The 26,473-nt window shown below is 44.0% G+C and overlaps 1 protein-coding gene across 1 annotated transcript in view; it reads left to right on the top strand.

The window, feature by feature from the left end:
* The first annotated feature begins 2,390 nt into the window (after window positions 1-2,390).
* The window catches only part of ADGRG2 (adhesion G protein-coupled receptor G2), a 69,312-nt gene continuing 45,229 nt past the window's right edge, over window positions 2,391-26,473 (top strand). The window contains exon 1 of the mRNA XM_029929620.1: window positions 2,391-2,508. Coding sequence (XP_029785480.1) covers window positions 2,391-2,508 — 118 coding nt within the window. The remainder of the gene's footprint in view (window positions 2,509-26,473) is intronic.

Here is a 26,473-nt window from a genome sequence, read left to right as displayed (position 1 = left end):
ATAATATGCCATTATGAAGAGAGAGAGGATAAAAGTGCTGAAGAGGAGAGCCAAACCAGAGACATTTTACAATTTATTAATGTAGTGTATTAGTATATAATACAATTTATTGATTTAAAAAATGTAAGCCCTCTTTGGAATGAAAAGGATTCCTCTCCTGGTCTAAGACATGAATACGCCATGTCCAAGGAAGGAATTACTTCCCTGGTATTGGTGATGGCTGTTGGATTACAGGAATTTTTCAAGATTGACAGCTTTCCCTTGAGACTGAGAAATTGTGGTTTATCCCCATCTTTCCATGTCCTCATCCACAGAGTCCCTGCACTATTTCACCCTGCATGTAATAGGTGCAAAATAGGTATTCATTGACTGAACGAGTGGAGAGTACAGCTAGCACTTGCAGTGGCTCCCAGTGCTTACTTACCACAGCAGCACTGGCAGGTTGGCGCTCCTTTTTTTTTTTTAAAGTAGTTTGTTGTCAAATTGGTTTCCATACAACACCCAGTGCTCTTCCTCACAAGTACCCTTCTCCATCGCCACCACCTCTTTTCCCCCTCCCCCTTCCCCTTCAACCCTTAGTTCGTTCTCAGTATTCCGTAGTCTCTTAGGTTTTGCGTCCCTCTGTCTCCCCAACTCTCTTTCCCTCTTCCCCTCCCCCTGGTCCTCCCTTAGGTTTCTCCTGTTCTCCTGTTAGACCTATGAGTGCAAATATATGGTATCTGTCCTTCTCTGCCTGGCTTATTTCGCTTAGCATGACACCCTCAAGGTCCATCCACTTTCCTACCAATGGCCAGATTTCATCCTTTCTTGGCGCTTTTAATCACAGTTTGCTAGATGGGCAGGCTTGGCTGTAGCAAATGACTTGTCCAGAGTCACCCTGCTGTTGCACGGCAGAGCCAGAACCATTGAACTCCTGCTCTTTGGTCTTGACCGCTGCGCATACACGCTCTCTTGAGCTCAGGCTGGCAGCAGCTGCAGCGGTGGCCGGGGTCACTGGTGCTCTGGGGTCAGGATCTCTGCCCGCCGAGAGCATACAGCCTGGCCTGTCCCTGCCACTTCCCCCCGTGGCCGTGGAGACGGAGTCTACTCAGCGTGCTTGTGCCTGTGTCCGTGGGCCGGCTGTCACCTCCTGCCTGGCCTTTTCTTCCCAGCCTCCCGCCAGGGGGTTCTGGGGGCCAGCTCCCCCTCCGTGAGGGGAACACACCCGGGCTTCGGGCTTGCGAGCCTCTCAGTGCGCCAGCCTCCCCCTCTGTACGTTTCTTTCTATTGCCCGTAATAAATATTTGTCGGATGAATGAATACCTGGGTGGTAAACGGAGCTTTTAAACTCAGTTTTGTTCTGAACTTTGTTTTTAAAAAAATATTGACTCTGCCCTCCTGATCACTAACAACGCAAGCATTGATAATGAACTTACATGTAATAAAGAGGAAATCCTTTTACAATATAAGACATAAATAAGACTAGAATGTTTATAGGATTCTCTAATCCCTTCCAATTCTTAGCATAGTTTGTAAGCAGCCTTTAAATAGTGTTACTCATTACATATGCAGTGTTTTGTGTTTTTAATTTCTTTTAATATTTTGCATGTGTTGAAGTTTTCCATAAGTTCACAGGGACTATCTTGCCTATCTTTTGTAAAAATTGTGGTCTAAAGTGAAGTATAGTTGACATACAGTATTCTTTCTATAAGTTTCAGGTGTATAACATAGTGATTTGACAATTCTGTACATTATGAAATGCTCGCTACGGTTAAGTGTAGTTACCATCTAACCCCATACAAATGTATTACAATATTTCTGACTGTATTTTTTATGTTGTACTTTTCATCCTTGTGTCTTATTTATTTTATAACTGGAAGTTTGTCCCTCTTTATCTCTTTCACTTATTTTGCCTATCTCCTCATCTGTCTCCTCGGGCAACCACTACTTTGTTTTCTGCATTTGTGAGTCTGTTTCTGGGTTTTGTTTTTCAAATAATTTTTTTAAAGTTTATTTATTTATTTTGAGAGAGAGACAGAGAGAGCGATGCAGGAGGGGGTGGGAGAGAGAGAGAGAATCTGACGCAGGGTTTGAACACATGAACCGTGAGATAATGACCTGAGCTGAAATCCAAAGTCCTACCCTTAACCAGCTGGGCCACGCTGCTGCCCCTGTTTTGTAAATAATTTTTAATGTAACATGATATCCCGCTGGGTGGTCTTCCCATAAGAAACCTAGGTTTTGCTTTCTGTAGCCAGTGCACTTCTGGCATTGCCAGCTCTGTGGAACAGAGTAATTTAAAGGAAGCAGGATTGCAGTTTGCCTTGTTAAGTAACTGACCCCTTGGGTATTTCCGGGGTGGGATTATGGTGTGCCATGATGGTCATGTGTTCCCCTTACTTTATTCCAGGATGCTTTTCTCGGGCAGGCAGTGTGGCCATGCTGGCAGACCTGAAGAACTTCTACTGATGTTCAAGATATTTCTTATCATCGTTTGTCTTCATGTTGTTCTGGTAACATCCCTGAAAGGTAAGGTGCCTGCTGTTTTTAAACTTTCTTCATTTTTTCCCTGTTTTATCTCAGTAATGTGTGTTTGTTTAGGATTTTTTTTTTTTTGCTACAAAATAAACATAACGTAAAACTCACCATTTTAGCCATTTAACCATTGACTTTAAATATATTCACAGTTTTGTGTAGCCATCACCACTATCCATTTTTAGAACATGTTCATCATCTCAAATAGAAACTCAGTGTATTTTTTTTTTTTACTGTTTATTGATTTTTGAGAGAGACAGAGTGCAAGCGGGGGAGGGACAGAGAGAGAGAGAGGGAGAGAGAATCTGAAGCAGGCTCCAGCCTGTGAGCTGTCAGCACAGAGCCAGATGAAGGGTTTGAACCGCAAGATCATGACCTGAGCCAAAGTCGAACACTTAACCAACTGAGCCACCCAGGCAACCTGAAACTCTGTACATGTTGAACAGTGACTCCCCATTCCCCTTCCTCTCAGTCCCTAGTAACCTTTGTTCTGTCTCTGTGAATTTGTCATTTAGGAACCTCATATAAGTGGAATCATACAATATTTGTCCTTTTGTGTCTGGCTTGTTCACTTAGCATGCTTCCAGGGTTCATCTATGTTGTAGATGGATAAGAACTTCATTCCTTTTTAAGGCTGAATAATACTCCATTGCGTGTGTAGACCACATTTTGTTTATCCATTCATCGTTGATAGACATTTGGAGTATTTCCACCTTTTGCTATTGTAAATAATGCTACTGTGGACGTTGATGTACAAGTATAAGTCCATGCTTTCAATTATTTTGGGTACATATATTGAGGAGTGAAATTGCTGGATCATATGGTGATTCTGTGGTTAACTTTTTGAGGATCTGCCACACCGTTTCCCACAGTGGCAGCACCCTTCTACGCTCCTACCAGCAGGACACAAGGACTCTGGGTCCTCACCAGCACTTCTTGTTTTCTGCTGTTTCCATAATGGCTATGGAATGGTATCTCATTGTGGCTTTGATTTGCATTTCCTTAATGATTAGTGCTGGGGAGCGCCGTTCATGTGCTTAGTGGACATAATATATATCTGTTTTTAGAGAAACATCTACCCAAACCTTTGGCCCATTTTTGAATTGGGTTGTTTGGGGGTTTTTTGTTGTTGAGTTTCAAGAGTTCTTTTTATATTCTGGATATTAAATCCTTCATCAGATAATATAATTTGCAAATATTTTCTCCTACTCTGTGTTATCTTTTCACTGTCTTAATAGTGTGCTTTGATGCACCAAAGGTTTTAATTTTGATGAAGTCCAATTAATCTGTTTTTACTTTTTTGCCTGTGCTTTTGCTGTCTTATCCAAGAAACCATGGCCACATCCTGACGATTTCTCCTACAGTTTCTTCAAAGAGATTTAGAGTTTTAGCTCTTATATTTAGGAGCTTTGATGCATTTTGAGTTCATTTTTGCATATGGCTGGAGATAAGGGCCCCGCTTCATTCTTTTGCATGTGATAGCCACTTTTCACAGAGCTCTTGGTCGAAAAGACTGTACTTTCCCTGTTGGATGGTCTTGGTACCTTTGTCAGAAATCAAATGACCATATACATGAGGGTCTATTTTTGGTGTTTATTTGTTTTTTTTTTTTAAAAAGAATCTACTCGAAGGCGCTTCTGCATGGAAACTTTAAGGGAAGTGGATAGAGAATTAGCCAAAGGAAGCAGCATGGTTTTCAGAAAAGACAATCTTTAGAATGAAACAAGGAGAAGCAGCAGGTAGCAAAAAGGCCAGAAATTCTGGCTGCAGTATCTGTGGGTACAACTGCCAAAAGAATACAACGCTGTGCAAGTGGAAAGCATCCTCACTGGGGTTATTTAAGAAGAATTCTTTTTTGTAAGTGTATTTTTATTTATTGTGAGAAAGATACATAGAGCAAGTGGGGGAGGGGTAGAGAGAGGGGGAGAGAGAGAATCTCAAGCAGGCTCTGCACCTGTCAGCACAGAGCCCAATCGGGGCTCAAACTCATGAGCCGTGAGATCATGACCCAAGCTGAAATCAAGAATTGGATGCCCAACCCACTGAGCCACCCAGGTGCCCCTTTAAGAAGAAGTCTTAAGGACACACAGAGAGATAACCTTTCTTATTCAGAGGAGAGTGGCAGGACTGAGGAACCTTCATTGGATAAAGCAAGTATCAGTGAGCAGCAAACAATGACACACAAACAACACACATGTACAAAACACACGCACACACAAACTAAATGGAAAACTTCCCAACAGGCTAAAACACAATTGACAGCCTTTGAAAACTAGGCACTGGGGCATGTCAACAAGCCACCATACTTTACAAAAAGAAATGACAAGAGCTAAATGTGTACTGACGGCTTACAGCGTGCCAGGTTCCTACGTGCTTTACACATATCCATTCTCTTAAGCTTCTCAACCAAATCCATGAAGGAGAGATCATAGCCTTAGCCCCGCTTCCCAAATCAAGAAACGGAGTCTCAGAGAACTAAGTAAGTTCCTCAAGGAAGTGGCTGACTGGGATTTGTGGCTAGCTCTGAATCTTGCGCGCATAACCAGAAAACCAGAGTTCTCGAACTCTGAAAACATTGGTTCCCAAGATGTCTGTGCCCCTTCCCCACAGGTTTTGCTTCAGTAGGCATAGGGCGCGACCTGAGAATTGACATTTCTAACAAGCTCCCAGGTGATGTTGATGTGATTGGCTCAGAGTCTACACTGCCTGCACAGCTCGCAAAAATCACATACGTATGGGGAGCAAACTCCTCCAGATAGAGATCACAGGCTACACATTGTGTCGTGGGCCTGTGACGTTCATATAAACTGTGCTTGCACATCGTCTTCTCGGGGCATTAAAGCATCACTGTGGGATCAGCAGAGCAGAAATCAAATGTCCCCACTCTACTAATGAGTAAATGTCCCCGGGGATGTGTCCCCGGGGATGTGGTTGGGCAGTGGTAGAGCCAGACTAGATACTAGATCTTCTGTCTCAGGTTTCAGTGTGTTTTCCATGATGGGGAAGTGAAATGAGGAAGGAAAGTAAAACATAAGGGGGGGAAATCATCAAAATGAAAGCTGCATGGCAGACATAAGTCTTTTTGAAAAAATGTATGGAAAAATGATGAAAATGGGGCAGGTAAACAGGAAAGTTTACGCAGGGCCGGTGGCTCCCGTGTCTCTCTGACTGAGAATGATGGGTGCCTGGAGGACCATGGGTGGCCTGTGTGTGAAATAAGCCAGAAGTGCCAGGGAGCTAACACTCGAGACTCGTGAGGAATGAGAGTTTGTGTTCACCTGTGTCAGCTTCCTCGTCCCTTGGTGAGGTAATGCTGAGGCACGTTCTAGAAACCTAGTAGATTGCTGGATTGTGCTGCAGTTGCCCAGAGTAGTGACCTGCTCATTAATGCCTGCATTATGGGCTTTACTCCCTTCCCTATCACACTTCCCTACTCCCTCCCTCTGCTTCCTGGGGTTTCCCCACTTGGAACCTCACTAATTTTCCAAGGTCCAGCCAAAAATACCACTACCTCTATAAAATCTGCCCTGATCTCTTCAAACGAATTAAATCTCTCTCTCCAGTGCTCCTTTTTCTCTTTTTTTTAAAATATATTTTTTTGAGAGAAAGCACATGCACAAGAGCAGGGGAAGGGCCGGGGGGAGGGAATCCTTAGTGGGCTCCATGCTGACAGCAGAGAGCCCAAAGCAGGTCTTGAACCTATGAACCATGAGACTATGACCTGAGCTGAAGTTGGATGCTTAACCGACTGAGCCACTCTGTTTTCTCTTTCTCCGTATCCTTTTATACTTGTCCCCTTATATGACAGCACTAGGTACTTCCTTTGCATCTCGAGTCCTTTTAGTGCCTCGTCAGTGCCGGGTGAGAAGGGAGAAGGAGGGTTTGGCGAGGTGGGTAGGAAACTAACGGGAGGCGACTGAGTGAAGACTGGGGGCTTGCCCTGGGCCAGGCCCTGCTGGGCGCTTTTTGTACATCATCTCATTTAGCCCTCACAAAAACCCATCATTATAGACATGTTTAGTCTCAGTTTGTAGATGAAGAAATCGAGTATCAAAGAGATTAAGTCATTTGCACAGAGTCTCATAGCTTGGAGGATTCCCTGTTGGAATCTGGAGCCTATCCTGCTCACACGCTACCAGGCTGCCTCGTAAGTGTGTGAAGACTGAGTGAACGTGTCAGTGAGGCGTGGGGAGAAGATGGAGAGGGAGCCTGGGGTAAGTGGCCGGAGAGCAGCCATTATTACCCCCGCCTCTGGGAGGTCTGGATCGCAAACACGGTAGCTTCACCCTGGAAGCCTGAGAAGTGACTCAGTAGCTCTTAATGAACAGTAAGGAGAGGTAGGTCTGACACTCCTTTGTTAGGCTACTGGCCAACACACAGAATCCTTAGACCTTAACACTTCCAGTTGTCTGACTCAGTCATGTGTGAGGGAATCGCTCTTGATCTACCAGAATCCCAGATGAGCTTCGGTAGGTAACCATACTTCTTTCTAGCCTCTAGATTTCCTGGGCTGTGCCAATGCCTTTTCTCTCTCTCTCTCTCTCCCTCTCTCTCTCTGTCTCTCTCCATCTCTCTCTCTCTTTTTGTCTTTGAAGGAGGTCTTCTTTTAGGTACAACTATTTTCCAGAGGGTAAAATGACATAATAGTGGAAGATGGTTATAATTTCATTCTTGCAGAGCTGTCTTCCCCATTTGGAAACAATTACACATTTGATCCAGTTTAGTGAGCTCATGAGCTGTAATCCCCAACTTTCTCTCTCTGGTCTGGGCCTACATCTTTCTGTGCTGCAGGCATTTCCAATGGTAGATTCCTCTCTAATTCCCCTCTTCCAAGCCCTCACTGTCTTGTTTCCTCTTACCTTCTCATGCTTTGTCCGTCCAGGTCTTTGTTCTTGCTTGTGCTGTGCCCGTTAGAGCTGCAGGAGGGCAGACTACAATGCTCCTGAAAGGCAGGGAACCTCTCTTGTTTGACTTAGTCCCCCAGGACCAAACCGGGCGCTCCACTCCTTTCCTCTCTGGTCTCCATCCATGCACACGAGATTATAAATACCATGGCGTTGATCTGGTGCTCTGCCAATCTTAGGGGCCCCCGAGTTTCTCCAACCCCGCAGGCATGGGTCACTGCTGGTAGACCCTGACTCTTTCCCTGTCAGGTAGAAGTGGTGACAGGGAATGGTAGAGGCTCGGGACAGGTTGAGGAGGAAACTGAAAGCAGAGGACATTTGTGTCCGACTTTCCACTTAGACTCCTGGTCAGAACTCCTCATAGCAACCTGGATATCATCAACACGGGGCCATGGTAGAGGTCAGAAATGGTGGCATAGTGTGCTTAGGCAGAAAGAAAGCTGGAGATAATGTCTTTTTCAGGTCTTTTTTTTCTCTTGTGAGGCATGGTAGAGATTCTAATTGGCCCTCACGTTCCTTGTGGGTAGCTGTGTTGCGAGCCAGGGGCAGGGGAAGTGCCACAAAAGCAATGGTGTGGACAATTTAGACCAGGGGCCAGGTGCAGGGTGTGACGGACACTGTGTTGGGACCTGAGGGGGCCTGGGTCAGCAAGAGAGGGGCCGGCAGGCCAGCGTGGGCTACTGAGAGAATTGACCCTGGGGGCCAGCGACACAGCCTTCAGCAGTGAATGCCAACTGGATACCCAGGAACCCCACAGGGTGAGGGGGCTCTTTGGAGAGGCCATTGCGAACCCAGTGCTTGACATGAGGTGGGCTCATAGATCCAAGCCCCTTCTCCCTGTTGCCAGAAGGACACTAGTGCTCCATTCCCAGCCTGGAAGCCATCTTGACTACTGGAGGGAAGAGGGACTACAAAGATTGTGCATTTATCCAAAAGACATTGATGTAACTGGAGATCATTTTAGAGGAAAAGAGAGAGCTGCCTTGGATCATCAGGTTTAAGAATACTTTTCCTGAACCTCTGGAATAGAGGCCCCAGAATAAGATGGAGCCACCTTAGATGTTAAAGGAAGCTTGGGTATTTTTTTTTATCTGTTTATTGTTGCTACTGTTTGTAGTCTAAATTCTATGTATAAATTTTAAACTAACTTCAAAATGAATACATATATATTTTTTGAGAGACAGAGAGGTATAGCGTGAGGATGGAAGGGTCAGAGAGAGGGAGATACAGAATCCTAAGCAGACTCCAAGCTCTGAGCTAGCTGTCAGCACAGAGCCCGACACAGGGCTCGAACCCACAAATTGTGAGATCATGACCTGAGCCAAAGCCAGACGCCTAACCAACTGAGCCCCCAGGGGCCCCCAAAATGAATACATATTAAACACTTAAGATGTGTTAGAACACTTTGCTAGGGATCGGTGAGGTTGGTCATCGTACCCTGAATTCTACTCCTCCTTCTGGTTTTACCAGAAGGTGTGAAGAAATATCTAGTCAGGTCCTTGTGGCTAAGAGTGACGATGTCTTCTTCTCTGTATCCTTCATAGCCTAGCACATAGTAAGTGCTCAATAAACTCTGGTCACTCAACTGGTTTTGATTTGTGACTCTGGTCAAAAGCCTAGAAATACTCTACATCATGAGCCTCTCCCCTCAGCTTACATCACCAGCAGTGCCCTCATCTGAGCCCAGTAAGTTCTGATACAACCTATGTTTCTCCTCTCGAGTTTGCACAGGCCTCGATGATGTGGCCACTCCTTGGCGAGAATTACTCTGGAAGAATGGTTTCCTCTCCTCTGTATGATGAAGGGTCTCAGCTGATCACCTGTTAAGATTCCCCCAAACTCTCAGATTCTGTGCATTCAATTACCCAGTAGGAACGGTCTTTAGATTCTTAATTCACTGTCTTGGGTTTACCAGGGATCCTTGAGGTTTGCTTTGAACTGAGAACCACTCATGGCTGCCCTCTCATTTCAGAGCTGCTCTCCTATTCAAAATGCTTAATGTGAAATTGGAAACAATTTAAAATAATGTTTAAACTACTTTATTATTATTTTTTTTACGTAAGATGATTTCAAAGGCTCTTAAAGTTACAATGAAGCCCATGAGGGTCTTGATTTCTAAATTGATAAAAGATCCAGAAGTGGCTTTTGCTGACTGGTGAATACCCCAGTTGCCAGTGCTGTGCTCGCCTTGCTCCTCGTGGAAAAGGCCCAGTGGCTCTTGGTCGGATCCAGTAGCAACAGCTCATAGAACTGGACATGAAAAACAGCAGCAGATGGGGTGCCTGGGGGGCTCAGTCGGTTGAGCGTCCAACTCTTGGTTTCAGCTCAGTTCGTGATCTCATGGTTTGTGAGTTCATGCCCGGCATTGGGATCCGTGCTGACAGTGTGGAGCCTGCTTGGGATTCTCTCTCTCCCCCTCTCTCTCTACCCCTCCTCCTCTCGTGTTCTCTCTCTCAAACTAAATAAATAAACTTTATTTTAAAACTAAAATAAAATATCCAGCAACCCAACTGGATACTTCTGTAGATCTTTGTGGTTTACAAGGCACGTTGGCATACATCATCTCACCCTGTCCCCACTGAGGTGGGCAAAGAAAATCATATTATCCCACGTGGCTCTGAGAAGATTGAAGCTTAAAACAGTGGAGTAACTTTGAAAGTTACTCAGCAAGAAATGCTGTCAGGGCCCTGAAAACAGCTCTCCAGAACTCTGTCCTTGACACCAGCCTGCACAAAGTGCTTGCTTTCGGCCATACGAGGGTATTATAGCCAACGTCCTTAACCATGGTGATTTTAATCATAAGGAATGTCCTTTTAGACCCGGATTGGCAAACCTTTTCTCTAAAAAGCCAGATAATAAATATTTGTGGATTCATGGGTGATACACAGTCTCTGTGGCAACTACTTAACTCTGTTGGTGTAGGCAAAGCAGCCATAGGTAATATGCAAATAGGTGTGGCTTTGCACCAATGACACGTTTGTTACAAATGCAGCTGGAGGGGGTTATAGTTTACAGATCCTCGATTTAGAGCAGAAGCAGTACAGCACATACTACTGATCAGATTTAAATGACAACCATTCCTTACATTTTACTTGCTGGCCAAGCCCTGGCTTCATAGGGTGCTCTCTCCTTTCCACATGATTCAGGAGCAAATCCTAATTATTCTAAGCCAACTGTGGAGATGCTGTTCCTTGCCAGTGTTTGATTTTAGGAGTGGGCATATGACTTCCTTTTGACCAATAAGACACATGGGAAAATCTGGGGTGCCGGAGTGCTTCAGTCGGTTAAGCAGTCGGCTTCGGCTCAGGTCATGATCTCATGGTTCATAGGTTTGAGCCCTGCATCGGGCTCTGTGCTGACAGCTAGCTCAGAGCCTGGTGCCTGCCTCGGATTCTGTGTCTCCCTCTCTCTCTGACCCTCCCCTGCTTACGCTGTCTCTCTCTCTCTCTCTCTCTCAAATGTAAATAAAAATAGTAAAAAAAAAAAAGACACATGGGAAAATCTGCTGGTGGACTTTGAGGAAAATTTTCCCCACTCTTTTTTAAAAAAATTAATTTCTTTTTGAGAGACAGAGAGAGACAGAGCACAAGTTGGGGAGGGGCAGAGAGAGAAGGAAACACAGATTCCGAAGCAGATTCCAGGCTCCAAGCCATCAGCACAGAGCCTGATGCGGGGCTTGAACTCACAAACTGTGAGATCATGACCTAAGCCGAAATCGGACGGACAACTGACTGAGCCACCCAGGTGCCCCTTGAAAAATTTTTCAATGTTCATTTATTTTTTAAAAGAGAGAAGGAGAGCATAAGTTGGAGATGGGCACAGACAGGGAGGGAGACACAGAATCCGAAGCAGGCTCCAGGCTCTGAGCTGTCGGCACAGACCCCGATGTGAGGCTCAAACTCACGAGCCATGAGATCATGACCTGAGTTGAAGTTGGAAGGTTAATCTACTGAGCCACACAGGCGCCCCCAAAATTTCTCCACTCTTAACGTGAGACTCAAGGAGAAATAGTTTTTTTTTTCTTCTGGAGCTGCTCTGTCCAATATGATAGCCATTAGGCACATGTGGCTTTTAAATTTAAATTAATTAAAATTAAATGAAATTAAAAAGTTCTTGGGGTGCCTGGGTGGCTCAGTTGGTTCAGCGTCCGACTTGGGCTCAGGTCATGATCTCATGGGTCGTGGGTTCAAGCCGGGCTCTGTGCTGACTGCTCAGAGCCTGGAGCCTGCTTCACACTCTGTGTCTCCTTCTCTCTGCCACTCCCATGGTTATGCTGTCTCTCTGTCTCTCAGTAATAAACAACGCTAAAAAAAAATTAAAAAATAAATTCAGTTCCTCAGTCACACTAGCCACATTTTAAGTGCTCAGTAGTCATATGGGGCTAGTGATTGCTGTACAGGACAGTGAAAATGCATAATATTTCCATCATTGTAGGAAGTTGTGTCAGATAGTGCTGAATCTGGATGTTTCTGGGTCTGGGTCTGATGTCTGAAACAGTGGTAGCCATCTTAAATACATCGAGAGGAAGTAGTGAGTGCCAGTGGAAAATGGAGATACCCTGAGAGTTTGAAGGTATTGAGTGAACAGTATTCTGAAGATGAAAGAACAGAAGGATGGAAAGGGCCTGGGTCTCCCTGAGCTGCAGGACGAACCCTCTTAGAACTGTTTGCTCTGCGATTTCTTAAGTGGGCTAAATGAATATCTTTAATGTCTTTAATGTTTATGGTACTTTTAATTGGGTATTCTGTGACTTGTCCCTGAAAACATTCTAACAGGATAAGAGTTAACATTTCAAAGGTTTACAGTTGATTCTTGAAAAACACCCGGGGGTTAGGGGTACTGACCCCTGTACAGTCAAAAATGTGTACATAACTTTGACTCCTCAGAAACTTAAGAGCTAATAGCCTACTGTTGACCGGAAGCCTGGCCGATAGCGTACATAGTTGATTAATCCATATTTTGTATGTCATATGCATTATATACTGTATTAAAATTTTTTTAATGTTTATTTATTTTTGAGAGAGAGAGTGGGCAAGCAAGTGAGGGAGGGGCAGAGAGAGAGGGAGATACAGAATTTGAGGCAGGCTCCAGGCTCTGAGCTGTCAGTACAGAGCCCAACACAGGGCTCAAATTCCCAAACCACAAGATCCTAACTGAGCCGAAGTCAGACACTTAACCAACTGAGCCACCCAGGTACCCCTTTACACTGTGTTTTTATGATAAAGTAAGCTAGAGAAAGGAAAATGTTAAGAAAATCATAAGGAAGAGAAAATATGTTTGCAGCCTTGGCGTGTATTTATTAAAACAATCTGCACATAAGTGGATTCACGTAGTCACACGCATGTTGTTCAAGGGTCAGCCGTGCTATGCCTGACGTCCCTGTAAATGCTTCATGTGTTAACCTTAGTTGGTCTTGACAATAGCAACAATCAAGTGTTAATCTCTTATTTCATAGTCGAGGGAACTGAGGCTGGGATAGTTTGAGTCACTTCCAAGTTCACACAGCTAGAGAGTGGAGGTGCTGGGATTCTAGAACCTGTGTTCTTAACCACTTCTCGGTGTTTAGTCCCTGAAGCAGTTGAAAATGGTTTTTCATTTTGACTGACTGATTGATTTCAACTTTGACTGACTGAAACTTAGCTGTAGTCATCCGTCCTGAAATGGATTTGTACTCCCAAAGGAGCGGATAAAGATTGAGAGAGATCCGAGGAATAAAAGCAATAGCTCCAATGATTTAATCTATTAGGGAGTAAATTGATATTCCAAGGGAATACGCTGTTGAAATGAACCTTGAGGCAGGTGTATCCTTACTTCAAGGAAATAATAAGGAACATGTTGATCTTGGCAAGAAGTCTTATGTTCATAGGATAAAATCATCAGTGTAAATCGAGGATGCTTTTGTAATGATGTAATGGCAATTGTGGTAGTTTCTTTTAGGAATGCACATAGCTTGAAGTAAAAGCTACTCTTGTTGCTATAGTATTCATTTCAGTATAGAATTTTGTTAAAGAAGAGAGAAATGGAAAACATGAAATGGGCAATAGTCTCACTTTGGTGAATAGATTTGAATTGCTTAGAATTGTCTTATTAATTGAATAAGATCTGAACACATAGTTCTTATTGTACGGTGTTATATTTCAACTGTATAGTCTTTTTTTGGTCTTGCTCCTAATATATGATTTATTATTACACCGATTTAGACTCATAGTAAAGTCTAACCTTCGGGGTTTTAGTGGACAGGCAGGAAGGGATGAGTTTGAATTCGTAAAAAAAAAAAAAATGCCAGTTATAGGATATTTTCAAAGTAGAATTTTAATACTTTTAAGTGAGTTGCATAATATGACTAAAATGCGTGCTCTGTTTGAGGCCGGGGGCTTGGTGTTATTTCCTGCTGTAACCCTAGTCCCTGTCATATGCAGTAGGCCTTTAAAATTTTTTTAAATGAATAAACTTTGGGCAAATCCCTTCATGTTTCTGAGCTTGTCTCCTCATGTATAGTGTGAGGAGGGTGTGCTAGTTTGGTCTCTAGTCTTTTCCCTACCTATGACCTATTTTGTAATTCTTTTCTTCCACTGAACGCCAAGCCCTAAAAGATAGTATCTTTCAAATGATTTATTTAATAATTTTTTTCATTTTTGTGTTGAGTAAAGACATACATAACTGTATCCAGTTTTTGTGATCAGAAGTAGAAAACCAGTGTAGCTATAATTTTTAAAAATCATGCTCTAGGGGCACCTGGGTGGCTCAGTGGTTGAGCTCAATTGGCTTCGGCTCAGGTCATGATCTCACGGTTCTTGGGTTCAAGCCCTGCGTCAGGCTTTGTGCTGACAGCTCAGAGCCTGGAGATCGTCTTCAGATTCTGTGTCTCCATCTCTCTCCGACCCTCCCCTGCTCATGCTGTCTCTTTCTCTCTCTCTCTCTTTCTCTCTCTCTCTCAAAAATAGATAAAACATTAAAAAATTTTTTAAAAATCACACTCTAATTTTCTGATGCAGCTTACCATGGACAAATAAACACTTTTTGAAATAATGATATATAATCTAAGTGACTGCCTCTCCTGCCAGTTTTCTAGATTTACAAAATTGTACTAGGTCATTTTCAAGTCTCCTTTACCTCTGAAATGAATTTCTATGAACTTCAGTTTCTGGATGTGTGATGCAGAGATAGAGCCCATGGTCTTTTTAGGACATGAATTCCTATGATCCTAAGCTACGAAAACTTGAATTAGACAGTATTGTAAGGGATAGTCCTACTAATCAAGCATTAGTGAATACATAAGAATGTTTTATAGTTAGATGGAAGTAACATACATGCAAATATTGGGAAGAAACCATATTCATGGTTTTTTAAATGCCCCTCTATGAATTACTGATATGTCATTTGCCGTAAGAAAAAAATCAGGGGGCGCCTGGCTGGGTCGGTCAGAAGAACATGTGACTCTTGATCTTGGAGTTGTGAGTTTGAGCCCCACATTGGGTGTAGAGGTTCCTTAAAAATAAAATCTTAAAAGGAAAAAAAACCCCATTATTACGTAAAAGTAAACTTTATTCAGAAGCACAGAGTCTGAATTAATAATTACAGTTTATTGCTGGAACTGTGATAAAATATAAGTGTAAAGTAATTTTATGTAAAATAATCACCCCCATTTTACAGGTGCACAGATACAAGTAGGGAAATGTTAGAAACTTACTCAAGGCAGAGCCAGGATTTGAAACCAAGTAAGTCTCACTCAAGACCCCAGTCTTTTTTTTTTTTTTTTTTTTTAGTTTATTTATTTTGAAAGAGAGTGAAATCATGAGCAGGGGAAAGAGCAGAGAGAGAGAAAGGGAGAGAGAGAATCCCAAGCCGGCTCCAAAGTCAGTGCAGGGCCTGATACAGGGCTCAGTCTCACGAACTGTGAGATCATGACCTGAGCCAAAATCAAGTCAGACACTGAAGTGCCTGGGCCACCCACGTGCCCCAACAGCCCAGTCTCTTGATCACATTTAAAGCTTGGTTAAGGAGGTGTGCTCATTCATTTATTAGAAATAAATGAGCATGGCTCTTCATTCAGATGGAGGAGATTACCAGGTCAAGATTTACACATTATTAAAAGTGAGGAATCCCAGATCAGTCTTTCAACGCTCGCAATAAGCCAAAGACAATATACGGCGAAGACATTAGAACACCAGCCACTAACATACAAAGGCCAAAAGGCCTGCTAAGGATTTTCTATCCAGAAGTGCTACAGCAAAGCTTTTTACATGGCCTCAAGATAGAGGCAACTCACGATACAACTTTTCTTTTAAAAATTTTTTTAAAATTTATTCCTTTAAGTATATCTCCACCCAATGTGGGGCTTGACCTTGACTGTGAGAATAAGAGTTGCATGCTCTACCAACTAAGCCAGCCAGGTGCCCCAAATATACATTTTTTCCAGCCAAGTAGTATGCAAGAGGAATATCCATACTTCAGCTTTTGTTAGTGCTTTTACTAGTGTGCACCTGTCTACAGAAATGGTTTCTCACATGGGAATCCTATTCTTGAGGGTCATGAAAAATCACGATATGGATGTTTGCTGGGAGCAAAGCTAGGGAGGGGAGTCACAAAGAAGGGGAATTCTTCAGTAGCCTCAAAGTGGCAAGGACTCCTCTGCCTCCTCCAATTCATATTGATTCCTTGACTTTTGACCTTGTCCATATGGTGACAAAGAACAAGAGAGAAAAGGGTGGTTGGGGAGAGTAATTTTAGCATTAATTTTGTCCCATCCTTAGTTTGATGGATATTAATTATTCCATGATGCTCAACGTAAATCTGATGTGGCAGAGACTGGCTGGCAGTTTACCAAACTTTAATTTTTTTCTTCCTTGGCACACAGCTAGACTGTATTTCCCAGCCTCACTTGCACTTAGAAGTGGCTATGTGACTGAGTTCTGGCTGATGTTTGTGGGCAGAAAGGATGTTTGCCACTTTCAGCCTTGGCCATTAAGCCCCCGATTCCCCTCACTCTCTTGCCCTGTTTGCCTGCTGTATGTAGTTCTGCAGAGGGCACTTGGAATCTTCATGTTGAACATGGCAGTGCCTCTGTCCGCCGGCCCCTCAGTGCCTGCATGGAGCAGATGCCCCTCTCTCTGCGCCACCCTACCTCCACTCTACCCTGCTGATTGGGCTTTGAGGTTTTTTTTTTTAATGTTTACTCATTTTTGAGAGAGAGAGAGAGAGAGAGAGAGAGAGAGAGAGAGAGAGAGAGAGAGAGAGAGAGAACACGAATGAGCAGGGGAGGGGCAGAGAGAGGGGGAGACACAGAATCCGAAGCAGACTCCAGGCTCTGAGCTATCAGCACAGAGCCCGGCACGGGGCTCAAACTCACAAACTGCGAGATCATGACCTGAGCCGAAGTCGACTGAGCCACCTAGGTGTGCCCCATAGGCTGCTGATTAGATTTTACACCTAGAAAGTAAGCTTCTATTTTTGTAAGCCCCGAGATTTTAGGATTACAGCAATTTGCCTTACCTTAAACAATACATCTATGACCCTTCTCCCCAGGGTTGTTGGTACATCTCACTCTGCCATTGGAAGGTGGGGTGAGGTAGGCATGTTTTCTTTCTTGAGATCGTATAAGAGCCCATGTCCCTAAGGTCCAGGCTGGCAGAGTCTATTATGGCCACTCTTGCGATGCTCCTCATCCAATCAGGGGAGAGTCCTTTAATGGCAGGAGGCCCACCGGAGCCACCCTCTCACTCGCTTTGTGCCAAACCAGACCACTCAGACCTTCACGGTTTGGCATAAGGTTAAGAATACAGGCTGTGGAATTCCTGGGGTCAATCTTACCTCTACCATTTATTTACTCTGACTGTAACAAGGGGTTTAATCACTGTGGTTTAGTTTTCTTATTCGTTCTCACAGAATTCTGTGCAGACGGCACACGTCAGTGCAGCTGACACACTGTAAGAACTCAATCAATACTAGCCATTGTCACTGGAGACCAGCCTAGTGATAGAGAGTTCTTTCAATCATGAGAGTATTCTGTATCTGTGCTGTCTGGAACAGCGGCCACCAACCACATGAGCACTTGAAACGTGACTGAGGACCTGGATTTTAATTTTAATTAAGTTGAATTAATTTAACCTTAAATAGCCACACATGGCTGGTGGCTACTATAGTGAACAGTGTACCAGTAGATAATTTGTCCTAATTGCTTCAGAATTTTTCTGTTTCAGACTGTATAAGTCAGGTTCAGTCACAGAAGGAGAATCACTAGGGACACACACACACAGGAATTTGTCACAGAGATTTGACATTATACACCTGTGGGAGCCAGCTAAGCAGTCTCTGTAAAGCTGTTGACCTCACATCTGATGCCAGAGCTTGACATCTATGATGGGAGGCAGTAGGGAAGGCTATAGGGGCGGCGGTAAGATGGGTGACAACAGGAATGAGTTGGAACCCACAATAGACTGATACCCATGTCAGTTCTTGTTACCTGTGGCCTTGGTGGTATGAGTGTCCTACAGAAACTGGGCCCTTAGCACAAAATTAATGCTTATTTATTTTGAGAGAGGGAGGGAGAGAGAGAATGCCAAGCAAGCTCTGTGCCATGCTGTCAGCAGAGAGCCTGACGTGAGGCTCGATTCCATGAACCATGAGATCATGACCTGAGCCGAAATCAAGAGTTGGACCCTTAACCGACTGAGTGCCCCAGGCGCCCTCCTTATTATAATTAGAAAAGAAACTAAAGTTAATTTTTAGAAACCAGCCAGTGACCCCTAGGGCGACTACACATCCCACTAGAGGGCAACCTAATAACATCATGATCAGATGTGCCTTTCACTTTTCCCCTGAAATTTTGCCAGGTCTTGACTTTGTGCAAGAACTTAAAGATAAGTTACAGTCACCAGATCTCCTGAAACCCTTTGACTTCTGCCTCTTTCCTTACGTTTCCAAAGTGATCCCGAATGTGTTTGAAAATCAGAAGCAAATTATATGAAGATAAAAGAAAGCAAAGTGGAAATCTTGCTCAATTGAAGGGAGAAATCATTTTTAGAAAAGTCACTGGGAAAACGAGGAATAGAGCACAGTCGTATTAATTACGTACATGAGCAGAATTTCCTGTGTGTTCTCCTCAACATTGTAATAGTAGTACCTGCGAAGTATGTCCTATTGTGATTATATTCACCCTGTTTTCCAGATGGGAAGTTGAAGTGCGGGTGGGGCACGAAAGTTGTCCAAAGTTATGTAGTGGTGGATTACAAAAGTTGTGCGAAATTAACAAGTGGCGGATCTGAACCTAGGCTGTCTGGGTTTCACAGTGTAGTTTGTTAGCCCACTTATCACACTTGAGGGATTCAGAGCAATGTCACATGGGCTGTTGGGCTGACTCTGATTTCCCCCAAACCCCGACATCTCAGTGACACCCCCATCCTCTCATTTTACCTTAGAAGTGTCTGTTGAACCTCTTTTCCTGCCAGCTTCCCAAGTACAGGTTCAAGCCCTCATCGTGTCTTGGCCAGTCAACCGCAGTGGCCACCTCTCTGGCCGTCACTTCCGATCACCCTCCTCGTTTATTTCATAGCTATATTAAACAGTATATATTGTTTTGTGCTAGGGACTGGGGATAGGGGAGAGTGGGGAGTCTATTTTGCATCGAAGTCCTTAACCTAGGCTCTGCACCCCCAGGGAACCTAAACTAAGATGCCAAGGGGGTCACTGCCTGACTGTGAGCTGGCAAAGAGTGGGGTGATATAAAAGAGACTAGAGGGGCACCTGGGTGGCTCAGTTGGTTAAGCATCTGACTCTTGATCAGGGCTCAGTTCGCGGGTCTGAGCTCCATGTCAGGCTCTGAGCTGACAGCACAGAGTCTGCTTGGGATTCTCTCTCCCTCTCTCTCTGCCCTTCCCTCACTCATGCCCTCTTTCTCTCTCAAATTAATAAATTTAAAGAGAGAGACTAGAAAACTTTCTGAACTCTATCTACTAGTGCCCCTACCCCTACATTTCCAGGTGCTTCTGCACTTAAAGCTACCATAAGAAACTCTCCCTGACCCATGAATTACAGCTGCTTTGGCATGAAAGAATTTGTCAACTAACTAACAGTAGAATTATCCTATACAGGACTCATAATCAGGGAGGGGAGGGGCACCCAAGCAAATGTTGCTTTCCTTAAGCTGTATCTCTTCCAGGAGTAAGTAACCTTAGAGCATGCATTCTCTCCAAGGGCTAATATTGCTCCCACAGGAGTGAAAATTGGCTTTTGGAGGCCAGAAAAAAAAGGCTTATCAGTGATACAGGTCTAGGACTAGAATGAGGCAAGTGAAGGATCTAGGGCATAAAATGTTAGGAAATGCACAATCTAAGTGCTGTGTATGTGTGTGTGTGTGTGTGTGTGTGTGCGCGCACGTGCACGCGCGCAAATATAAAAATACACCCATACATAAATATATACAGACTTATTAGATGGAAAGGGGATCAAGGGATGGAAAGGGTCAGGCAAAGGGGGAAGATGTTGGGATTTTGAATAGAGTGGTCTGGCTCAGCTTCTCAGAGAAGGTGACATTTGAGCAAAATTCCAAGGAGGCACCAGGGCACAAGCCAAGGGGCTCTTGGAAAGGAAAGTGTTCCAGGCAGAGGAATCAGTGGGTGCAAACCTGAAGGTGCAAAGTGCAAATACGGCCACTGTGTTGGGAGGACAAGCCTGAGGCCTATGCGGCTGAGCGAGGGGAGAGTAGGAGGAGATGAGACGTGGGGCTAGAAGGTCATCTGTTTCACAGGAACGGGGGGAGGGGGGGAGATTCTGTGAAGAAGCAAGGGTGTACTGCCAGTCTCATAAGTGTTCAACAAAGGCCAAGGCCCACCTAGACTTGGTGGCCGTTTGCACTTTGGGGAGTTCCATCAGCTAGCAGCTGAAGTTTTCTCGAATGATGTCACTATTAATAGTTTAATAAAAATGTTATGTCAGAGTATTTATTGAGTATTGTGACGTGAGAGGGCCCCAGCTCAAGTAAACACTTTTTGGCTGTGCCAAAGAATTGTTTTCATTCATTTTGTTGGTTATGTAGTAAAATCTGCAAATACAGTTCTTGGAAGAGTATCTGTTGTCCAAGCCCTGAAGAGCCAATATAATAACAAAACAATATTGTTTTGCTTGGGGTTCCCATATACAAGTGCCTGGGCGTGGCGCCCAGCTTTGAATCATCTCTCTATGGAATAGTAATTCAGTCCAGAGGAGGACCGCCACGAGATTCCAAGTTTCAGCTGGGTCTCAAAGATTCATGCAAGGGGGGCTAGTCATATCTGGGTTCGATCCACTCCTTGAAGATGAAGTCTTTATCTTTCCCACTCAACTTGGGGTGAAAGTGTTGGAAGGAAATACTCATTAGTGTTACCATAGTCCCAGATTTAAGACCACCAGCCACCGCTGGCATCGGGCATCAGAATGGGCAGAAAAATGAAAATGTCAGGGACAGCCAGCTGTGACCACGCCTGACTTGTGTGCAGGTAGTTTGTTGGGGAAGTGACTTCAGGAATCAAGAATGAGGGGATAGGAAAAGGGCATTAGGAAAAGAGGAAAAGCCAATCAAGGGTGTATTATTGAGGTCACTGCTATGGGCAGTGAAGGGTCAGGATCATTGAATTTGTTATGTTGTTTGTGACATGTATTTGAATGGCCATTTTAGCACACATTTGTAAGGGCTGTCACACAATCTGTCTGCTGTGACTGGCAGTTACAACTAGTATTCCAAACTTGAGATTCTGAGGCATAGCCGTCTAAGAAATACTCTCAAGTCTTTCCTTCAGGACTCCACCTTGTTGCTCTCAGATCTGTTCCCTACCTTTCCCTGCTGTGCTTTGTATCCCAGGGGCCTGACTCCTTGCACTTGACCTACCAGTCATGGGTCCCTGACTGATCCCTGACCGATGGAGACTCCTTGTAATGTCATTGGTCAATCCAAAAGTATTTTTGAACATCTACCAGATACAGGACACTGGAGCGGCTTCCTGGAAGATAATGAAGCATCAGGCAGCTTAGCACCTAGTTGGGAACACAAGACGTACAGTAGAAAAATTAAATAACAGTGTATGCCCAACAAATGGCAAGTGAGTGGCATATTCAGTGCCAAGTGAGTGGTGTAGTCAAGGAATAAACTTTAAGATAAAAATAGAGAGCCACCTCCACTGGCTTTTGCAGCCAGAGTATGCTTTAGAGGGCCAGAGCACTGACCTAAAAAAGGTCATCTAAAACTCCCAGTACTGGCAAGGTGAAAATTTGGAATTTCTTTTGAAATTACCTGAGTTTTAAATGTTGGTAAGTAATTCAAACTTTCAAAAGCTTGAGCACGATTCCTATTGTATGCACAAGGTAGAACTTGCCTGGGAGCCGAACTGAGATCGTGAGCCAATGGTACACATTTGTTCAATGTCCTACTGCAAGGGCGAGAAGTTGAATGCAAAGACCATTAAGATCCTTTCCAATTAGAAGATTCTGGGGTTCTAATATTTCACTCAAGTATGAGGTGATCAAGGCCTGGGCTTAGAAGGGAGCAGTGGGAAGAAGGAATAGACGAAAGAGCGATTAGGGAATATTAATGATAATCCCCTACACTTATATACCAGTTTAGGGGCACCTGGGTGGCTCAGTCGGTTGAGCGTCTGACTTCGACTCAGGGCATGATCTCACAGTTCCTGGGTTCAAGCCCCACGTCAGGCTCTGTGCTAATAGCTCAGAGCCTGGAGCTTGCTTCACATTCTGTATCTCCCTCTCTCTCTGTCCCTCCCCTGCTCATACTCTCTCTCTCTCTCTCTCAAAAATTAATAAACATTAATAAAAAACAAAATATATATATACACCAGTTTATGGTCTACAGAGTTTGTCATTGGAAGCAGGGTCGAGTAGAGGCTCAGAGGGTAGGCTCTGAAGTCTGACTGTCTGGGCTCAAATGTCAGCTGTACAATGGGTTCCTGGTGGGGCCTTGAGCAAGTCACTGCACCTTGCCCAGACTGTCTCTCAAGCACTAAGATGAACTGATGCTAAGGAATTCACATATCACATGGAGTTGTTGCCTGCTAAATAATAAAGCGTGTATGAAGTATTAACCTTCCTCACAGGAAGCACCAACCACTGTTGCTATTTTGCTGTTTACCATACATATGCCATCTCCCTTTACTCCTCGCAGTAGCCCCGTGTTATGGTGAGAAGGACGCACAGGAGGTTACAGTGAGAAGGACACGCTGGATATGGAGGTTGGAGAAGGGAGGAGTCAGGGGCAATGGCCAGAGAGCGAGCATTTGATTTGTACACTCAGTTGTTGTATTGCTGAAACCAACTCTGGGTTTCCAGGCCCTTCTCTCTCTTTTTTTTTAAAATTTACTTTTTAATTTTTTACTTTTTTTCTTTTATAGTTTATTGTCAAGTTGGTTTCCATATAACACCCAGTGCTCATCCCCACGAGTGCCCTCCTTCATGCCCATCACCCCCCTTCCCGTGTCCCCCTCTGCCATCCACCCTCAGTTTGTTCTCAGTATTCAAGAGTCTCTCATGCTTTGCCTCTCTCCTTTTCCCAAACTATTTTACCCCCTTCCCCTCCCTCATGGTCCTTTGTTATGTTTCTCCTGTTCCACATGTGAGTGAAAACATATGGTATCCGTCCTTCTCCACCTGAGTTATTTCGCTTAGCATGACACCCTCGAGTTCCACCCATGTTGCTACAAATGGCCAGATTTCATTCTTTCTCAGTGCCATATAGTACTCCATTATATTGATAAACCACATCTTCTTGATCCATTCACTGGTTGATGGACATTTAGGCTCTTTCCATGATTTGGCTATTGTTGACAGTGCTTCTATGAACATTGGGGTACATGTGCTCCTATGCATCAGCACTTCTGTATCCCTTGGATAAATCCCTAGCAGTGCTATTGCTGGGTCATAGGGGAGTTCTATTGTTAATATTTTGAGGAACCTCCACACTGTTTTCCAGAGCGGCTGCACCAGTTTCCATTCCCACCAGCAGTGTAGGAGGGTGCCCGTCTCTCCACATCCTTGCCAGCATCTATAGTCTCCTGATTTGTTCATTTTAGCCACTCTCACCGGTGTGAGGTAGTATCTCAGTGTGGTTTTCATTTGTATGTCCCTGATGATGAGTGACACTGAGCATCTTTCCATGTGTCTGTTGGCCATCTGGATGTCCTCTTTGGAGAAGTGTCTATTCATGTCTTCTGCCGATTTCGTCACTGGATTATTTGTTTTTCGGGTATGGAGTTCCAGGCCCTTCTCTTAACCCCTGGGGGATTTTGTTTTCCATAGAGGGTGATTCCTTGTGATACATATTTTTTATAATTAAAAAAAACCAATCTGGATTTTTGAGTACGGCAGAAAGAATAATGGGTCCTCTAAGTTGTCCCTGTCCTAGTGCCTGGAACCTGTAAATAGGTTACCTCACAAAACGAAAGGGACTTTGCACATTGTGATTCAAGTTAAGGACTGTGGGATGGGGACCTTATTATGGGTTACCTGGGTGGGTTCAGTCTAATCCTGGGGGTTCTTGGGGCGCTTGGGTGGCTCAGCTGGTTCAGGGTCTGGCTTCTGCTCAGGTCATGATCTCAAGGTTTGTGGGTTCGAGCCCCGCGTCAGGCTCTGTGCTGACAGCTAGCTCAGAGCCTGGAGCCTGCTTTGGATTCTGTGTCTCCCTTTCTCTCTGACCCTCCCCTGCTAGCGCTGTCTTTCTCTGTCTTTCAAAAATAAATTTAAAAAAATTAAAAAAAGAAAAAAGAAAAAAGAATCCTAGGGTTTCTTAAAAATGGAAGAGGAAGGTAGAAGAATGAGTCAGCAGCATGCCCCAGGTGAAGGGGCTTCCCACCTCATCCTACCATGCTAGCTTTGAAGATGGAGGAATGAGGTATGATCCAAGAAATGTGGATGGCTTCTAGAATTAATTTATAGCCAGCAAGAAAATGAGGACCTTGGTCCTACGACTGCATGGAATTGCATTCTGTAGTAACCCAGATTCTCCCCTAGAGCCTCCAGAAAAGCATGCAGCCTGCTGACACCTTGAGTTTAGTCTGATGAGTCCGTATTGGACTTCTGACCTACAGAACTCTAATCTAACCCATTGGTGTTGTCTTAAACCAGTAAGTTCAGGGTAATATATTATAGCAGCAACAGGAGTCTAATACACTGAGTTTTCCACCTTAAATTATTTGGCCAATGTTACCAGCAATACTATCAAATTTCAGAACTAAGTGGGTATGGAAATGATGTGGGGTGATTAGGGATGCTTTTTAGGATACATGGAGTTGGAGAGGCACAGCCAGTAAGGTGTTCACGTGGCCGTGCTCAGACTGCCCCTGGCCACGTGGCATTGGGGTTCAGGAGGTAGTGGCGGTAACTGAAACTAAAGGCCAGGGAGGTGACACGGGGTAAGGGACTCCATGGAGGAGGCTGGATTCTTGAGCCTCCAGTTGCTGTCTTTGGCTTCCATTCGAACTGTATGCATGCCAGGGTCCTGCTCTTCATAAGTGGAATATACGGACTTGGTTTTAAAACATCACCAGAGAGTCACACTGAGTAAATTTTATAGACATATCACAATAATTTTTATTTATTGACTTAAATTGAAGCTTCACTAAATGAATAATGCTTTAAAATTTGCTCTTTGGATGTTTCCAAAGGAAAATCTGAAAAATTTAAATGTTTTTCCTTTCTTTGTTTATGAATCCTTGTAACAATGGAAATGTTTTGTCTCCTAAGAATGGCACGGGGCTCACATATTTGACTCACTAGAAATGCCGACCACCTCTTTGGTTATAACAAATGGGAAGTGAGTTAGGAGAGAGCCCAAGAGAAATGGGCTGATAGTCAGGAAAATGTAAGTCCTGTGGGGACATCTCTATTTTGGACCGGGAGAAGGGATGTGGAAGATTGTAATGAGAGAAAAAAAAAATGAGTAAAATGTTAGTCACTAAGCAATCAGGCCCCTAGAAGAAAAAAAATGCCAAAAGAAAAAAGTGGACAATAACAATTTAAAAATCTCTGGCTTTTATGAACGAGATGTCCTCCCTCCATCAGTGTAGGTCATTGCTGGCAGCCACTCTAGGTTCCAAGATGGAAGAGGCCAGCTGTGGCTTTGGGTCAGAGGACTGAGCAGTGGACAAGGTTGGAACCATCGGTGGCTATGGTCAGCCCCTGGGCAACATTGTAGAGGAAACAGTTAAGTCTCTGTTGCCCTTCAACATCACTCTCCATCTCTCTTTCCTGGTATTCAACTCTTCCTCAGCACCTTCATGCTTTTTCCTGCCCATGCCACATTCCCAGCCCACTCCACCTCACCTGCCCACACTGATAAATGTCATTCTCAGAGTAAGTAGCCCATAGTGAATGTTGATTCTTCCCAGTACTTTTCAACATTTTACCATTTTACCATTATGGTAGGTCTTTACTACAGGATCAGAATTCAGCCAGTTGGAAATAATTCATACTGAGGTGTGAATGACTGATTTGCCCTAAGTGCTCCCAAGAGTATTTTAAAAATTAAGCTTCCATTAACTCAACAGACTCTAATTGGTGGAATATTAAAGTAGCCTGAGGATTATATTGGAGGACAGAGACTAAAAGGAGGCAATTTCAATTAAATTGGGGCATCAAGGCACTAACCACTCTGTGTACATTTGCCTTGTTGGCTTCAGGGTAATGGGAACTTTGAGCACTCATTCAGTCTTGCTTTCAAGCAGAATTGTGCTTTAATGATCCCAGAAAATAATCCTACCCTAGCACCCTACTGACCCCACCTACCCTATCACCACTTCAGGAAAATGGGCTTCTGGAGCCTACCAGGTATGTCTCACCGTGCAATTTTCGTTTCCAAACATACATATTCTTTTTTAAAAAATTGTATTTCAAGATACCATTATGGAAATAATCATTCCTTTTTAATTAAAAAAATTAAAAAATTTAAAAGAACACCCCACGTGGGTGAGAGTTTGGGGACGTGATACTCGTGTACTGCACAGGCTTGTGTAAGTTTCTTTGTGTTTTGTAGGGCATTTTGGCAGTCAGAATTGTGGAATTTCTGAAGGAGAAAGCCA

The sequence above is a fragment of the Suricata suricatta genome, chromosome X, assembly GCF_006229205.1.
Source record: "Suricata suricatta isolate VVHF042 chromosome X, meerkat_22Aug2017_6uvM2_HiC, whole genome shotgun sequence".
Classification (NCBI taxonomy): Eukaryota; Metazoa; Chordata; class Mammalia; order Carnivora; family Herpestidae; genus Suricata; species Suricata suricatta.
The sequence above is the reverse complement of the archived record's forward strand: the minus strand, read 5'-3'. Positions and strand labels throughout refer to the sequence as shown.